This window comes from Podarcis muralis, chromosome 10, assembly GCF_964188315.1.
Source record: "Podarcis muralis chromosome 10, rPodMur119.hap1.1, whole genome shotgun sequence".
Classification (NCBI taxonomy): Eukaryota; Metazoa; Chordata; class Lepidosauria; order Squamata; family Lacertidae; genus Podarcis; species Podarcis muralis.
In genome coordinates, this window is record NC_135664.1 from 48,154,243 (window position 1) to 48,170,018 (window position 15,776).

General features: G+C 44.4%; 1 protein-coding gene across 1 annotated transcript; it reads right to left on the minus strand.

The window, feature by feature from the left end:
- Window positions 1-1,359: 1,359 nt before the first annotated feature.
- On the minus strand, window positions 1,360-15,771 carry GCAT (glycine C-acetyltransferase). Its single transcript, XM_028747620.2, has 9 exons — window positions 15,431-15,771; window positions 12,606-12,736; window positions 10,567-10,668; window positions 9,490-9,636; window positions 9,199-9,353; window positions 7,809-7,891; window positions 5,224-5,395; window positions 4,262-4,383; window positions 1,360-1,794 (listed from the first exon to the last, which is right to left on the minus strand). The coding sequence occupies exons 1-9, from the start codon at window positions 15,759-15,761 to the stop codon at window positions 1,643-1,645; spliced, it is 1,395 nt and encodes a 464-aa protein (XP_028603453.2). The 5' UTR covers window positions 15,762-15,771; the 3' UTR covers window positions 1,360-1,642.
- Window positions 15,772-15,776: the final 5 nt, after the last annotated feature.

Genomic DNA, 15,776 nt, shown 5'->3' on the forward strand with positions numbered 1-15,776 from the left:
TGGCATTCCTAGCCCCTGGAAATCGTACTGAGCCGTGTTCTGACTTCTGAAACTGTGCCAGGTATTCCTTTCACTTGCCCAAAGCTATCCTTGAAGCCCTAAGGCTAAAATCCATGCTTTAAAGAACTTTAAAGAAGAAGCAGAAATCCTCAGTTTCTGCAACCAGTACCAAACGCCAGGCTTGTGTAGCTCAGCCACAGGATCCTACAATATCAGAGAATAAACCATGTCATCTAGGGCAATCGGTCAGGTACTAGGTGCAGCAAGGAAAAAGAAGAGGGCACTAGGACAGGGAAGGAGGTGGTAGCTGGGCCCACATATAAAGCAGTCCAAGGAATGTTTAATCAGGAGTGAGTCCCACTATGATCAGTGGCTCTAGATCCTGGAGATGAGCCTACTGGGTAGTACGACAGACTGTTCTCTCCGGAGAAATGAGGCACAAAATCAGCTACAGGGCCTAGTTAAGGGCATAAAAAAAGCCTGGCTGCATCATCTAGTGAGCCAGTGGTGTAGTGGTTAAGAGCAGTGGACTCGTAATCTGGTGAAACGGGATTGCTTCCCCGCTCCTCCACATGCAGCTGCTGGGTGACCTTGGGCTAGTCACACTTCTCTGAAGTCTCTCAGCCCCACTCACCTCACAGAGTGTTTGTTGTGGGGGAGGAAGGGAAAGGAGAATGTTAGCTGCTTTGAGACTCCTTTGGGTAGTGATAAAGCTGGATATCAAATCCAAACTCTTCTTCTTCTAGTCTAGCATCCTGGGTCCCACATCAGACAACCAAATGCCCATGAGAAGCAGGACCTGAAAACAGCACTCTCCCCAGTTATGTTCTCCTGCAACTGGTATTCAGAGCCACACTGCCTCTTATGGCTTTAGCAGAGGAACAGATTCATGACAGATGGGCTCTCAATAGCTACTAGCCTCCACAGTTGGAGGGGCTGAACAGCAGCTGCTGGAAACCACGAGAGAGGGGGATGCTCTTCTGCTCAGGACCTGCCTGAGGATTTCTCACAAGCATCTGGCTGGCCACAATGAGAAGAGGATGCTGGACTAGATGGGCCACTGGCCTGATCCTGCAGCCTCTTCTTAAATTCTTATTCTGGAGGGAGTATATAGTCATCATAACTAATAGCTGTGAATAAGTTCCTCCTCCATGAATTTGTACAATCGCCTTTCAAAGCTACCCAAGTAGGTAGACTTTTGACTCTACGGAAATTGGTCCGAAGCCAACCCTTTTCATTGTATTGCCCATTCCTGCCTTTAGCGTCATTTCAGGGCAGGGGAGGGGGGAATATCAGCAGATCAAGATATATACAAAGGCAAATATGCATCATTGATGCACAAGATAAAAGTACCAGCGCTGTCTCTCCATGAGCAAATTTATTTCAGCAGATGTGTTGTACCAACAAAAAGCTTCCTTCAGACTAGGGTCAGTATCACCTTTATTACTCTCCTCCAGGCACATTGCGGTCCTCCTTAAGCAGAGGTAGAATGCACAGATTCTAGAGTCTGGCAACAGAGCACCAAAAGTGATGTGAGCAACGCCTCTTTTCAAAGCCACTACCACCTCTCTGAAAAGCAGCACAGTCCACCTGCAGGTTTCAGGGTTCAAAAGGCATCCTACAGCTCACGATCTTCAGCCATTCAAGGCAAGGCTCCATGCTTACGGCCAACTTCCACAAAGGCCTCCACACACCGATCAATATCCTCGTCACTGTGAACAGCCGAGATCTGCACCCGGATGCGAGCTTTTCCCTTGGGCACCACGGGGTAGCTGAATCCAATGACGTAGATGCCTGACAGGTGAGAAAGAGGGGGGAGGGAGGGAGAGATGAGCGTAGCAGAGGCAGCAGATCAACTGCATAAGCAAGACCTTGTTTTGTTTCTTTAATAAATGAGTAAAATAAATAATAAACAAAGAGATTCATAAATAAAACTCTTTCACAAGGCAGCACACAAAAATGCATAAACAAATATATCACAAGAATATAAGATTACACAATTTAAGAAAACAATGCATTAAAATATCAACATCCATCCCTGTAACTCATATGGGGGCATGCCACGTTTGACTAACTTCCACAATTTCATGAGCTTCGCTGCCAGGCTGACCTAGAGAATCTACAACATTTCATGCGGATTGTTAAGCATCACTCGGGATAAAACCCAACACTGTATCAATGGACTGGTTAAATTCCATCTCCATTGTGCAGATATTTCTGTACAACAGCACATGCAAGCTTCTTGCCAGGCAACTTGCAGGAAGCAGGTGACAGATCCCCACTCCCTGAATCTCTTGTTTATGTTTTTAGTGTTTCGCTGAGAATAGCAAATCTCCACGTGCTCAGAAACTGCACCAGGGTCCCCAACCCTATTATTATTATTATTATTATTATTATTATTATTATTATTATTATTATTATTATTGGAAGTTTTTAATATTTGATGTTTTACCATGTTGGACGCACCCAGAGTCAGAGAAAATAAAGATATACACATGGTGGCAGAGGGAAAGTTAAGAAGTAAGAGGACTTGGTTTGGCTGCCTTCACTACCCTCTCGCACTGCAGACTATCACCCTAGCTGTCATACAGCCCAGGAGGACCAAAAGGGCAGCTGGCAAGGTGGGAACGCTATACTGCTCTAAACTAGCCAACCACTTCTTGGGTTGCAGACTGTTGTTTAGTACTGCCCAAGATTTATTCCAGTGTGGCAGATGGCGCACCTCTTGGATCAGGTCTTGTCTTAGGCCAGCTCTGGATTGCGACCAAGAGTACAATAAGGGGTGTGTGTTTACCAGTGTCAAACTTCCAGGATGGTTTTCTGGAGACAATGCTGCCCTCTACAGAGCTGCCAGGGAAATTCCTGTTGGAAGATGCAGGAGTGGCTCTGTCACAGGGACTTCTGCTGCTGTTAAGGTGTGATTGAAACCAAAGCAGAAAGGCAGCTCTGGAAGGACGCCACTTGACTGAGCAAATCTGGGTTGAAAAGGGGGAAAGTAGCACTGAATCAAGGAGCAGGAATCTGCAGGAGGGGAGAGCGCTGGTTGGTCACTGTGAGAACAGGATGCCAGCAGGCTGTTCTTATCCATAATGTTTTTGGATGTGTAGCAAACATCGTTTTAGGAACTTAAGTGAGAGAAAAGCAGAAATGCCTCTTAAGACTGGCCAACTGGAGTTTTTTAAAATTGCAATTACTTAGTATTTTTATATGCTTATTTTCAGATGGCAGATTATTATTATTTTTAAAAAATGGATCAAACAGATTTGATTCAATGCTGCAGCTTTATGCTGTCCTTGTCAGTCAGCACTAGGGTTGCTACCTTTTTCCTGATGATGCCCCCCTTATACTTAACAGTGTACAACAAGCAAAAAGTTCGACAAATGGCATTCATCCCAGCTTCTGCCCAGGGTGGAGGCACAAGTGGGTATATTGAATTTCTGCCTGTTCTGTAGTAACCCCTCAGAACAGGAAGAAAGAGGGAAACTGAGCAAGAAGCAACAGGGGTTGGAGGCATGAGGTCTAGTCTCTACATGTGGCCCATTCTCAGTCTCTGAAATGAAAGTAGCAGGAGTAGCAACACATAATGGCAGGCAGATTATGGTTCATGACCACTGGTATAGGGGATCGGGGATAATGCCACTGCCAAATCATTAAGAGAAATGCAGGAACACTTAAGAGTCAAGACAGGGAGGAGAAAAACAAAGGAGGTTTAAATAAGATTCCCATGCTGTGTCTATGGTAAAGCAACTGGTACACAGCATGGAGGTTAGGGATCTGAAGACAGAATTGCCATGCCTTAACCAGGAATAGGGTCTGTATTATTAAATACCTATTTTACAAGAAGTGCTGAGAATGCTAGTTAGTATAGCATAATGCACAATATAAAGCAAAACAAAAAACAGCCCAGCCAATTTTATTAGCTCTGAAATGCAAAACACAATTCATGCTTGATATATAAAGATGCACTCTGTGTCTTAAAGCAAGAATTAGTTCATCAGCTTTTCTTCCTTTTGTCCTCAGAGGCTGCCTGGGAGTTCCCCTTACTTGCTTCCCTGAGTTACTTGCTGTGCAGAATTGGCTTCACATGAAATGGGGATACAAGGAGAGCCACACCAATTGTGACAGCTTCCAAAGCAAAGAAGAGTCTCTGGGTTTTTCTTCCCAACTCAAAAGTTCTTAAAGCCATCCCAGGGCTTTTCAGGCAGTAACACCCAAAGATATCATAAGCTACGTGAAGCATCCCTTTTCCCACACTGGTTACCTCTCTTCAGCATGTCATCAGCCATCAAGGACGCCAGCCGGGCATCGCCCAGCATCACAGGGCAAATAGGGTGGTCATTCCCTGAAATGGTGAATCCAGCTGCCGCCATCTTGCTTCGGAAACTGCAAGGAAGAGGAACGCCTTCAGCGTGGGACCTGCTTTGCCTGTCCCCTCTACGGAGCACTCCCTCCCTCACCCATTTACGTCTGTGGAAGGGACTGTGTACTACAGTGGTACCTCGCAAGACGAATGCCTCGCAAGACGGAAAACTCGCAAGACGAAAGGGTTTTTGGTTTTTTGAGTTGCTTCGCAAGACGTTTTTCCCTATGGGCTTGCTTTGCAAGACGAAAACATCTTGCAAGTTTGTTTCCTTTTTCTTAAAACCGTTAATACAGTTGCGACCTGACTTCGAGGAGCAACTCATAGCACGAGGTGTGGTAGCCTTTTTTGAGGTTTTTGAAGACTTTGGTGATTTTTGAAGCTTTTCCAAAACTTTTCCGAAACCGTGCTTCGCAAGACGAAAAAATCGCAAGACGAAAAAACTCACGGAACAAATTAATTTCGTCTTGCGAGGCACCACTGTATTTTGCTTCCATTCTGACACAGAAACTGTTCTGACAGCAGAAAACATCACACCTTCTAATAAAGCACTGGTGTGTGGAGTGCCGACAGCTATAAGTCGAAATGTGACCACTGACAAATGAAAGGGAGACGACAGTATATTTGGAGGAACCAAAAGATGTACAAAAGTACAAATAGTACTTTCGGGGGGAACGGGACTAGCTGAGCAAACTCCCCCCCAAAAAGCCCAATGAGGATTCAGCATGTTCAGTGGCCAAAGAAGGTGGAAAACCAGGAAGGAAAATGGAGTATCCTAAGGAGGGGCACACACTGTGGGTTGTAAACCATCTTGAGGACAATTTGAACAAAAGGTGGTCTAGATAAATGACAGGCTCCCTTACCGTGTGGTCTTGGCAGCCATGGACTGTGCAATGGCATTGCTCTCCATGAGGAGATCCAGAGCCTTGGAGGCACAGCCCACCACGGCAGGAGGCAAACTATTGGAAAAGAGGTAAGGGCGCGAACGTTGGCGCAGAAGGTCAATGAGCGCTTTGGGGCCGGTTGTGTAGCCACCTGCAAAGAGAAGCAAGACAAGGTTAGTTCAAGGCCCCAATGGGCCACCATAGATGACATAGATGACTGTGCTCTTCAAGGGGGCGGAGGGAGACGCTCATTTGTTGTGCTCATCTGCTCTACCCAATGGAGGTGTGGGAAACCTTTGACGCTCCAGATGTTGCTGGCCTACAACTGCCATCATCCCTGCTGCAGCCATGCTTGCTGGGGGTGATGGGAGCCGTCGTTCAGCAATGACGGGAGGGCCAATAGGTCCTCACACCAGCTCTAGAGCAATCCCTTCTAGATCGTAAAATGGATCTTGTCAATGGTAGATGCACAGAACTGAACCACTCTTCCTTTAAGGCAGGGGCAGGGAGAGGGACGAAAGTGGGCAGAGCCGACCCCGAGGTGGTTATCACCAGCGGAGGCCAAGGTCCGAAAGAGACCCAATATGGAGGCCGGCTGGCCTAAATATTGGGAAATAATAGAAAAAATTGGAGATAACTGGAGGCTGCAGAGCTTTGAAAAACTAAAGAATAAGGTGCAAGATTGGTTTCACTATGCTCAAATTCAAGAGGTTTTTAAGTCGGATAGAAAAATAGGATTCCAGGTGGAAAAATCGAAATTAGAGACAGAACTGTTGGAACCTAAAACTAAGGTACTTTCGAGAATGTATAACTTGTTGCTTAAATGGAACACTCAGGATGAGACAGTGAAATAAGCCATGATAAAATGGGCTCAAGATATTGGGTACAACATTATGTTCGAAGACTGGGAAAGGTTATGGACCACTGGAATTAAATTCACGGCATGTAGTGCCCTGAAAGAAAACATTATGAAAATGATATATAGGTGGTACATGACCCCAGTCAAACTTGCTAAGATATATCATCTGTCTGATAACAAATGTTGGAAATGTAAGGAGGCTGAAGGGACATTCTTTCACCTCTGGTGGACCTGTCCAAAAGTGAAGGCCTTCTGGGAAATGATATATAATGAGTTAAAAAAGGTATTTAGGTATACCTTTCCCAAGAAACCAGAGGCCTTCCTCCTGGGCATTGTCGGCCAGAAGGTGTTAAAGAAGGATAGAACATTTTTTATGTACGCAACTACAGCAGCAAGAATACTTATTGCAAAACACTGGAAGACACAAGATCTACCTACACTGGAAGAGTGGCAGATGCAACTGATGGACTACATGGAACTGGCTGAAATGACTGGCAGAATCCGAGACTTGGGAGAAGAGGTGATGGAGGAGGACTGGAAAAAATTTAAGGACTATTTACAAAAATACTATAAGTTGTATGAATGTTAAAAACTGCACGATTTGGAAGTTTTAGCTTCAGCGATTAGATCTCTGAAATAGAAAATTAAGTTAAAAGTAAGGAAAGGATGAGATTTAAAGTATTACTAAAGGTGATTAAAGGTACAAGTAACTGACAAAGAGTATTTTAAATTTAAGACATTTGTAAGGTATAAATTAAGATGTGAAAAAAGGTAATAATTTGCTGACATCTTTATGGTAAAGAATGCATGGTATGGGAGATGTGAGGAAGTCCGATTGGTTATGTAAACATATTTCTGAAAGTGGAATTTTCTTTTTTCTTTATTTGTTTATCTTATGCTTGCTATGTGAACTATATATTCTTATTTGTGCATTTGAAAATGTAATAAAAATATTTTGAAAAAAAGAAAAAAAAGAAAGTGGGCAGAGCCAAGGATGTGCTTTTACCTTTACACAGCAGGCTCCATTCCAGCCACACACACACACAGGTTTTCTAAACACACAAACACACACCTCTCTCTTCTCTATCCAAACATGTGAAATACATTATCACAGTTCAAGGGTATATTCCAGCCAGGCAAAAGCATTTGAGCACAGAGCAGAGACAGTAAGGGCTGTGGTCTACGGAGAAGGGGGCTGGCCAGACGAGGGGCATTGCCTCCGAAGAGTTCCAGGGGCCAGGCAGAGAAGCCTGGAGGGCCACATTCTGCCCCAATGCCTGAGATTCCCAATCTGCGCTTTAAGGTATCAGGTGCTGCCAAAGTCAAGGCAGAATTGGGGGCTGGGGACTTTGCTGCGCTCCAATTTTTACTTGAAACGGCTTCCTCCAACTCAGTGGTTTCTCTTGACTCTATTCCCTTTCCCTGCCCCCATATTCAAGGATGTTCCTTGTGTCTAACCTCTCTAGCTTTGGCTCAAAGATGACATAACCAACCTGCCTCTCAAATCATCTCTGTGAAAGAGAAGTGAGAGGAAGAATAATGAACAGGGGGAGCTCTGGGAAATGGATGGTGGTGAAGAAAATGTCAGCTGTTCTGAGTTTGGAAAGACAAGCAGGGCAGAAGTTATTAATACAAAAAAAAAAAAATTAAATGTATTTTTCTCCCCTACACTTCTAATTAGGGTACTACAAGTTAACAACTGCACCTGCTGCTCCCCCAAGCGCCTTCCCAAGTGTGGAGTTGATTATAGTGACTTGGTCCATCACTCCCAAGAGTTCGTCAGTGCCCCTGCAAGGAGAAAATAACTGTTATTAGCTTAGGCTTCAGAATTCTCCCATTCGTCTGTTCCAGAGCTGAGGAAGCTTTCTCCTCCAGGTGCTGCTGGACTACAACTCCCATTATCCCCAGCAAATGGAAATGCTGTGACGGCCTGCACGTCGTCTGGGAAACAGCTATGAATATAAATGTAGGCCAGTCACCAACTCTCAGCCTAACCTACCTAAATAGTAAGGCAGGTTGGTGTGACACTGCTCCATTCACTCTAATGGAACAGACTCCACAGCAGGTTTGTTTCCCTTCTAACAAGCCCGAATTGCTAGCCAGGATTAAACCATGGTTTGTTGTTTGCTTACAGACTGTGGTTCGTTACAGAACAACAAACCATGATCTCGGGTTCAAACTGAAGACAAAGCAATCTCCTTCCTGATTGTTTGCCCTCTTTCCATTAATAATATTATTTATCCAATTTGTATACAGCCCTTACAACCCAAGATTACAAGGAGGTCCACAACATAGGCCAGTTAATGGGTGTTCAATAAAACCCATAAAAAAGTACAGTGTGGTTTATTAAGCTTCCTATTTTACTGCTATGAGCTAACTTAGCCAGGGCATAAAAAAATATCACTCTTCTACAACCACCCCACTGGTCTTTTTATGATGACCAAACTGCTGTTCTCGCCCCAGAGTCTGCTTTATATTCTGCTATTTTAAGTCATTATTGTCATTGTCACTATCATCTTATAATGCAACACTGGGTTTTATATAGTGTGTTTGATACTGTATTTTCACTTGTGTGCCACTTTGGGGGCTAAAAAGCAGCACAAAATTAATCCTGACTAATTATTCTCAGGGCTGCTAACCCTGCTCACTTCGTTTGCCAACCTCCCTCCCCACTCCCTATGCTTGACCAACCCCCCTCCCTTTACACTTGGCCAACCTTGCCAAACCCACCCTTACAGGCCACTCAAACCCCAGCACAGGTAAGCTACAGAGCAAGAGGCAGGACAGGCTGGGGCAACTCTCCAGCAACCATCTGGCTCTGTGATCATTTCTCTCCTCCTCGATCTCTGACCCTGGTGAGGCCAAAATAGTAGCATCAGTATGCTGTCCTGGTGTTCCTCTGTGGTTTGTCATGACTACCTGCTCATTCACCTGCCTGCCTGTGCTGCCCACATGCTATGGCTGCAGCAAACTGCACCTTGACAACTTCCTTACAATTTTATTATATAGTTAGAAATCACTGGCGATAATTTTTCTTTGCTAAAAACGACAGCAACAAAGAATGCGACAAAAGAGAATAATTTGATTTTTTTTACCGTCCGTTGGGCCCAAGAAATCCAGTGGCATGACATTCATCAACAAAAACAATGGCTTTGTATTTCTGGGACAGCCTACAGATTTCCTGCAAGGGAGCAATGTCGCCATCCATGGAGAAAGCACCATCCGTAGCCACCATCCTCAAACGATATTTCTGCGTAGGAGAGCAAGTAGGGATGTGGTCAATGCAGAGCATGTAAGCAGGAACCTAAGGAAAATTGCTCATGGGGAGGTGGACACTTGGGAAAGCAGCAATCTGACTTTGCTTTGGAGCCACAGCACCAACTTACTTGGGCATCTTGCAACTTGGCTTCCAGGTCCTGCATGTCCATGTGCTTGTAGCGATATTTGTTGGCTTTACACAGCCGGATCCCATCAATGATAGAGGCATGATTCAGTTCATCTGAAAGTATTGCATCTTCAGGGGTCAGTAGAGCCTGTAGGTACCGGAAGGCAGAGAGAATAGTTACAGCAAGCACCTGCTTAGGATACATCACTTAACAACTGATGTTTCATACTTCCCTAAAATAATAGGCTACTCCACAGACTATTAAAAAATGCCCACAAGAGTCCTGTGGCATTTTTCTTTCCCAATACAAGGGATATCTAACTTAAGCCAGTGTTGTATAATGGTTAGACCTGGGAGACCAGGGTTTGAATCCCCACTCATGAAGCAAGCTCACTGGGTGGTCTTGGGCCAGTCACCATCTCTTAGCCTAACCTACCTCACAGGGTTGTTGTGAGGATGAAATGGGGAGGACAAGAACCATGTACACTACCTTGAGCCCCTCCGAAGAAAAAGGTGGTATATAAACTAATAAATAAAATAACTATGTTGTGATGCTTGTGTTATCCAGTATGGCCATTGTGAATGGTCTGTGTGATTTTTGGATACATAGAAGTTTAACACAGGGGTTGCTAACCTGTGGCCCAGATGTTACTCCACCCAGTGTGGCTAATGGTCAGGGATATTGGGATCTGTAGCCCAGTAGCATCTGAAGAGCCATAACTTCCCCAAGTCCACTTTAACAAAATTGTCATGGACTATGTGTATTTTCTGCACGTTCTTTCCTTTTGTCCTCACTGTCACACACACACCTCCCAGTATGTGACTGTGCATGTCTACCAACTGAAGATAACCATGCATATTATGAAGTAAATCTTAGTCCACAAAAACTTATGCCATAATAAAGTTGCTTAGTTTCTAAGTGCTGCGAGATTCTTAGTTCCCTGTTGGTGCAACACATTAACATGGCTACCCCTCCGGAAATCTGTCACAAAGAGAGTTGCTTTGGGATTTTGATGCTTTCCACTGACCACTCCCCAAACACCAACACCCAACTTCCTACACACAAAGTGCTATGAACCTCAAAGATCCCAGCATTGGCATCAAAGCAGCTGGCGTAGAGAATGGTGTCTTCTCTCTGATGGAAACGGGCAATCTTCTCCTCCAGATCCTTGTGTATATTCTAATGAGAAAGCACAGAAGATTCCAATGGTTATCCTGTTACGTTGCTTTGAGACATGTTCTTTTCCTCATAAAGCAACTAACAAATTTAATACATTATATATTATTGTCATCATTAATGTTACAGCCAGACATTCTAGATCACTTATTTATAAACACTGAAAGTTAAATTGGGATCCTCTTTTGTTCCAGGGTTCCATCCCTGCTAAGATTTGTAGAGGTACCTTGGTTGTTGAACGGCTTGGCTCCTGAACAAATCGGCTCCTGAACGCCACAAACCTGGAAGTGTGTGTTCAGGTTTGCAAATGTTTTTTGGAAGCCAAACAACCAACGTGGCTTCTGATTAAGTGTAGGAAGCTCCTGCAGCCAATTGGAAGCCGTGGCTCGGTTTTCAAATGGTTCTGGGAGTCGAATGGACTCCCGGAATGGATTAAGTTTGACAACCAAGGTACCACTGTACTCCAGTCCTCCTTAGCCAGTCTGCTTGCCCCCAGGGCCCAGCACTGAAACATCTACATGGCCATACCTTTTATTCTGTAGGATCTACCTTGACTGAAACAGGCATATGGGAAAGGCTATTACTTCCCACATCCTAAACAGGCCCAGCTTTCTTGCCAGAAACATCTTGATTACTGTGGAAATACCACCATAAGGAGAGTCGTGCTGGATCAGACCAAAAGCACATTTATTCCAGCATCCTGTTCCCATAGTGGTCAAACAGATGCCTATGGGGAGACAGCAAGAAGGACCTGAACGCAACAGCTCTCTCTCTACTTGCGCTTCCCAGCAAATGGGACGCAGAGACATACCGCTTCCAGCTATGAAATTTAACATATAAATTCATTTCCCCCGAGGTTGTATATTGGCAAATTCATATACAGTGGTACCTCGGGTTGCATACGCTTCAGGTTACATACGCTTCAGGTTACACACTCCACTAACCCAGAAAGAATACCTCGGGTTAAGAACTTTGCTTCAGGATGAGAATAGAAATCGTGCAGCGTGGCAGCAACGGGAGGCCCCATTAGCTAAAGTGGTGCTTCAGGTTAAGAACAGTTTCAGGTTAAGAACAGACCTCCAGAATGAATTAAGTACATAACCAGAGGTACCACTCTACCGATAAGTTTGGCAGCTCTGTGTGTGTGGTGGTGGGTAGGCCTGTACAGTGATCCTTCCCATTATTATTTTTTCTTGGGTTGGGGTGATGGAAGGTGTATGTGTCTGCACTCAATTCAAAGGCTAATTCCTGTGCATGATGACAGGTTCTTCATCAATGAAGGTGCACTGAAGCCTTAGAAAGATGTCTTTTGTTGTTCAGGGCCACTTCTGAGACACATGAGAAAATTCCCCTGAGAGGAGCTGCATCATCATTCTATGGGGATAGTTTTAGGTGGGGCTGTGTAGCTGCCTAGGGGCGGAAATTGTTAACTTGCGCATAACGCGGCATCGTGGGAATCTTTTTCCTTAAAGTGATGTTTCTAGCCTGTACATGTTGAGAGTGTGTGGGTAACATCTGATAATATCAAATAGTCAGCTATGGGGTGGAGACAGGGTGCCCTGTGTGGTTTCTTCTTACTGCTTCTTCCCACAACCATAAGAAGTGTAAAATTATGCATAGCATGCAAATACATGTAAATGCTTATTCTTATGCTTATTCTGCATCATTACTGCTACACACTTTCATTGTTTTCTTCATGCAGAATTTTGAATTTCCTTCTTTCCCCCTCACAAAAATGCAAAGTCCTTGGATTACAGCTGCTTGTGAATTAATAAAAAAGCATCAATGCAGCCAGAGCTTTTCCTTAATTGCTAAAACAATAGCAGTTTTAATCAAGAAGCTTGCCCTCAAAGCAATTACTTGAAGCAGACCAGTGGCATTTTCAGACGCTTGCACTGCAAATGTGGTTAGGTCTTTGCAACACTCCTGCTCATCCCTACTTGTGTTCCACAGATGAAGCGGACGGAACTGAGGCCAGCTCCATACTTCTCCAGGGCCTCCAGTCCAGAACGGATCACCTTGGGATGGCTGGACAATCCTAGGTAATTGTTGGCACAAAAATTCAGGATATCTGCAACAACGAGAAGAAGATTGAAACAAACGAGCGATGCACACACACTCCTACCTTATTCATCTTCTTAAGTAGCTGCATATTTCTCACTTTGATTCTAGGAACATAGGAAGCCGCCTTGGACCAAGTCAGGCTATTTAGCTCTCTACTGTCTTCAGTGATGCTCTTTAGGAACTCCAGCAGATGTTTTCTCTACCACCCACTATCTGATCTCTTTAACTGGAGATGGTGGGGGCTGAAACTGGAGCCTTCTACATGCAAACCATGAGTTCCCCCATCAAGCCGGCCTCCCCCCCACCTGGCGATACCCAGATATTTTGCACTGCAACTCCCATCATCTCTCACCATTCACTATTCCTTCTTGGGCAGATGGGAGTTGTAGTCCAAAATATACAGAAGGCACCTGGCTGGAGAAGACTGCACCCAGTTATAGTCTCTTCCCTATAGTTGGAGCTAGAGGTCAAGTGGTGTTCATCGCATGATGCTTCTGTAGAGGGAAATGAGAAAAGAAGTCACTGCTGTTGCAATACTCATATGCCATGTCCACCCTACCTTACCCAGCTTAAGGGAATTTGGGGTGGGGAGGGTTGGCTGGCTGGCTGGCTAGGGAGAGAGGTTTTATTACAAATCAAGCAGCAAATTTTATTAAACAAAACAATTTACTGGTAGCATTGGACATGTTTGTAAAACAGAGGATATTAAATGCCTACTTTGTGACAAAGCACTATGCACACTTGAAATGCTAGGAATTTAAAGTTAAAAATCCCAAATCAAACTTTCTAGCCCATTTTTGATGCTGAGAATTTGCGCTTATGTAACGCACTGTATTTTTAGCCACTTGAAATGTACAGAAAACTTGAAAGAACTGGCTGCTTTGGAGGAGAAGAATTTGATTCATGAGAAATTACGGTTCAAAGCAGAGCTCCACAAAGTTCCCCCCCACCCCAATTTGTGTGTGCAGCAGCTACATAGTTCAAGCACAGGTCAAGTATCTGTGGCCTCCAGATGTTGTTGGACAGTCATCAGCTCCAGCCACCATGACTAATCTTCCTTGTTAAGGGTGGTGCAAACTGTGTCAAACCACATTGGGAGGGCCACAGATTCCTCATCCCTGATGAATTAAATGGAAAGGATACAGCTTTGTCTCAAAAATGACAGCTGAACTCAAAAGACATTAGGCAATAAGTCAAAATTCTGGAGTTTACACAAAAAGATCTGGCAATTGGTAAGAAAAGCAGAACTAAAACACACACTCTTTCTCCATTTGTTTAACAACGCTACTTGGAACCAGGTCAACTAATCAAGCCTCCATGAGCTAAAGAGCTAAAACAAACACACCAAGAGTACTGAGCACAGGATCCAGTTAAGGAATGTTCCATCAAACATATGCTAAGTTTCTACTGGCTATATCAATTACAACAATATATATTCTCACAATTGTGGCTCATTTTGTAAGAATAAATAATACTTAGTAATCTATATAATAGGCTATTAAAGACATGATTAGTTTTCATATCAAGTCAGTTTTAAGGAAAGCGCTTTACGTTTGGAAAAAAAAAATTCAGTTCAGTGTTATTAGTCTAGCCGTGGCTGAAGTTAGAGAATGGTAACTCATATTGATGGAAAGGAGGGCTTTTACAGTGCCCGAAGAGTGTGAAAACATGGATTGGGGCACAGGAAAAGAGGTAGTTGTAGGGGATGAGTGTATTGTTTAAAAGGTTGGATCCAGCTGATCCATCAGTTTCACAAGGCAGATGAATAGCAAAACAGAAACAAGCTTAATCCACAACATTCAGGCCCTGTGTCAGTTTTTCCTTCCTCCTTTTTGTTTGTGAGCAGGCTATTAGCCAACACCTGTTTGCAAATATACTTTTCGTTCTGCATAGCTCAGTGGAACTGCAGCACTCACTAGATAAATTACATTGCTGAGGGTAATAGGAGCCATGATGCTCTCTCCTTATAGCCAGCACCTAAGTTCAACAAGTTTAACAGGCCAAGGAACCCTGATGGAAGGGGGAAGAAAGGTGGCCATGTTCTCTTGGAGCTGTCAAAAGGAATCCTATTTGCCTAAGGCAAAAACTTTCCTCCATAAGCAGGCCTTTAACTACCTGTTGCCTTTTAGAAGTGAGTGCAATGTTTTAATCTCTTTCCTCTTGGTTGTAATGTATCTATGCAGGCAGTGCTTTTTTCTAGGGGGGAAGCATACCCCTAAACATTTTGCAAATTTAAGTTTGGCCTCATTGAGGGGCAGTATTTCAATGTGAATAGGAAAATGAGAGTATCCTTAAACATTTTTTGTAATTATAATTTTAGAAATGTGGAGAAAGTAAGGAAACGAAGGAATATCAGATGGGTTGAGGGAAGTCAACAAGGAGAAATGGGATGTAACTAAGTTGTGTGGACTGTATAATTTTGTATTGGAAAGTGAATAAAAATATTATGAAAAAGAAAACAAAACAAAACTTTTTTTAGGGAAAAAAGCACTGTATTTAGGGTCTATTGTCTGTCTGTTTTGGTTGTTAAGTCGCTTTAGGTTGCCCTGGGCATGATAAAGCGACTGGCAAAATTCAATTAATTAATTTAATATAATAATAAGGCAACTCCAGCCGAAGCTCTCTTTCTCCTATCCAAGTCCCCGCCCCGGGATTTTGCCTCCAGCAGGGTGCCTTCCCGCCTGCCCACCACCCCACCTACCTCCGCGGCTGCCTTCCACCTGGATGCGCGGTCCTTGCCTCGAGGTGATCACCCTCTCGCCCTTCCAGGTGCCCGCGCCGCGGATGCCCTCGAGCTCCCCCTCCAGCACCTGCTGCAGCTGCGCCAGGGCAGACTGGGCCCGGGAGGGGCTGCCCAGGCCCGGAGGAAGCGGGGTCCTCAAGAGGTGCCTGCACCACCACATCGCCGAGCTCCGCGTGCAAAGCGAAAGAGAGGAGGAGGAAGAAGAGGCGAGAGGCAGGTCGCTGGAGGCGTAGCCGAGCCAGCCAATCAGGCCTCCGCGGAAGCACGACCAATGGGCGGCGCAGCTCATTTAAAGGGGCAGAGA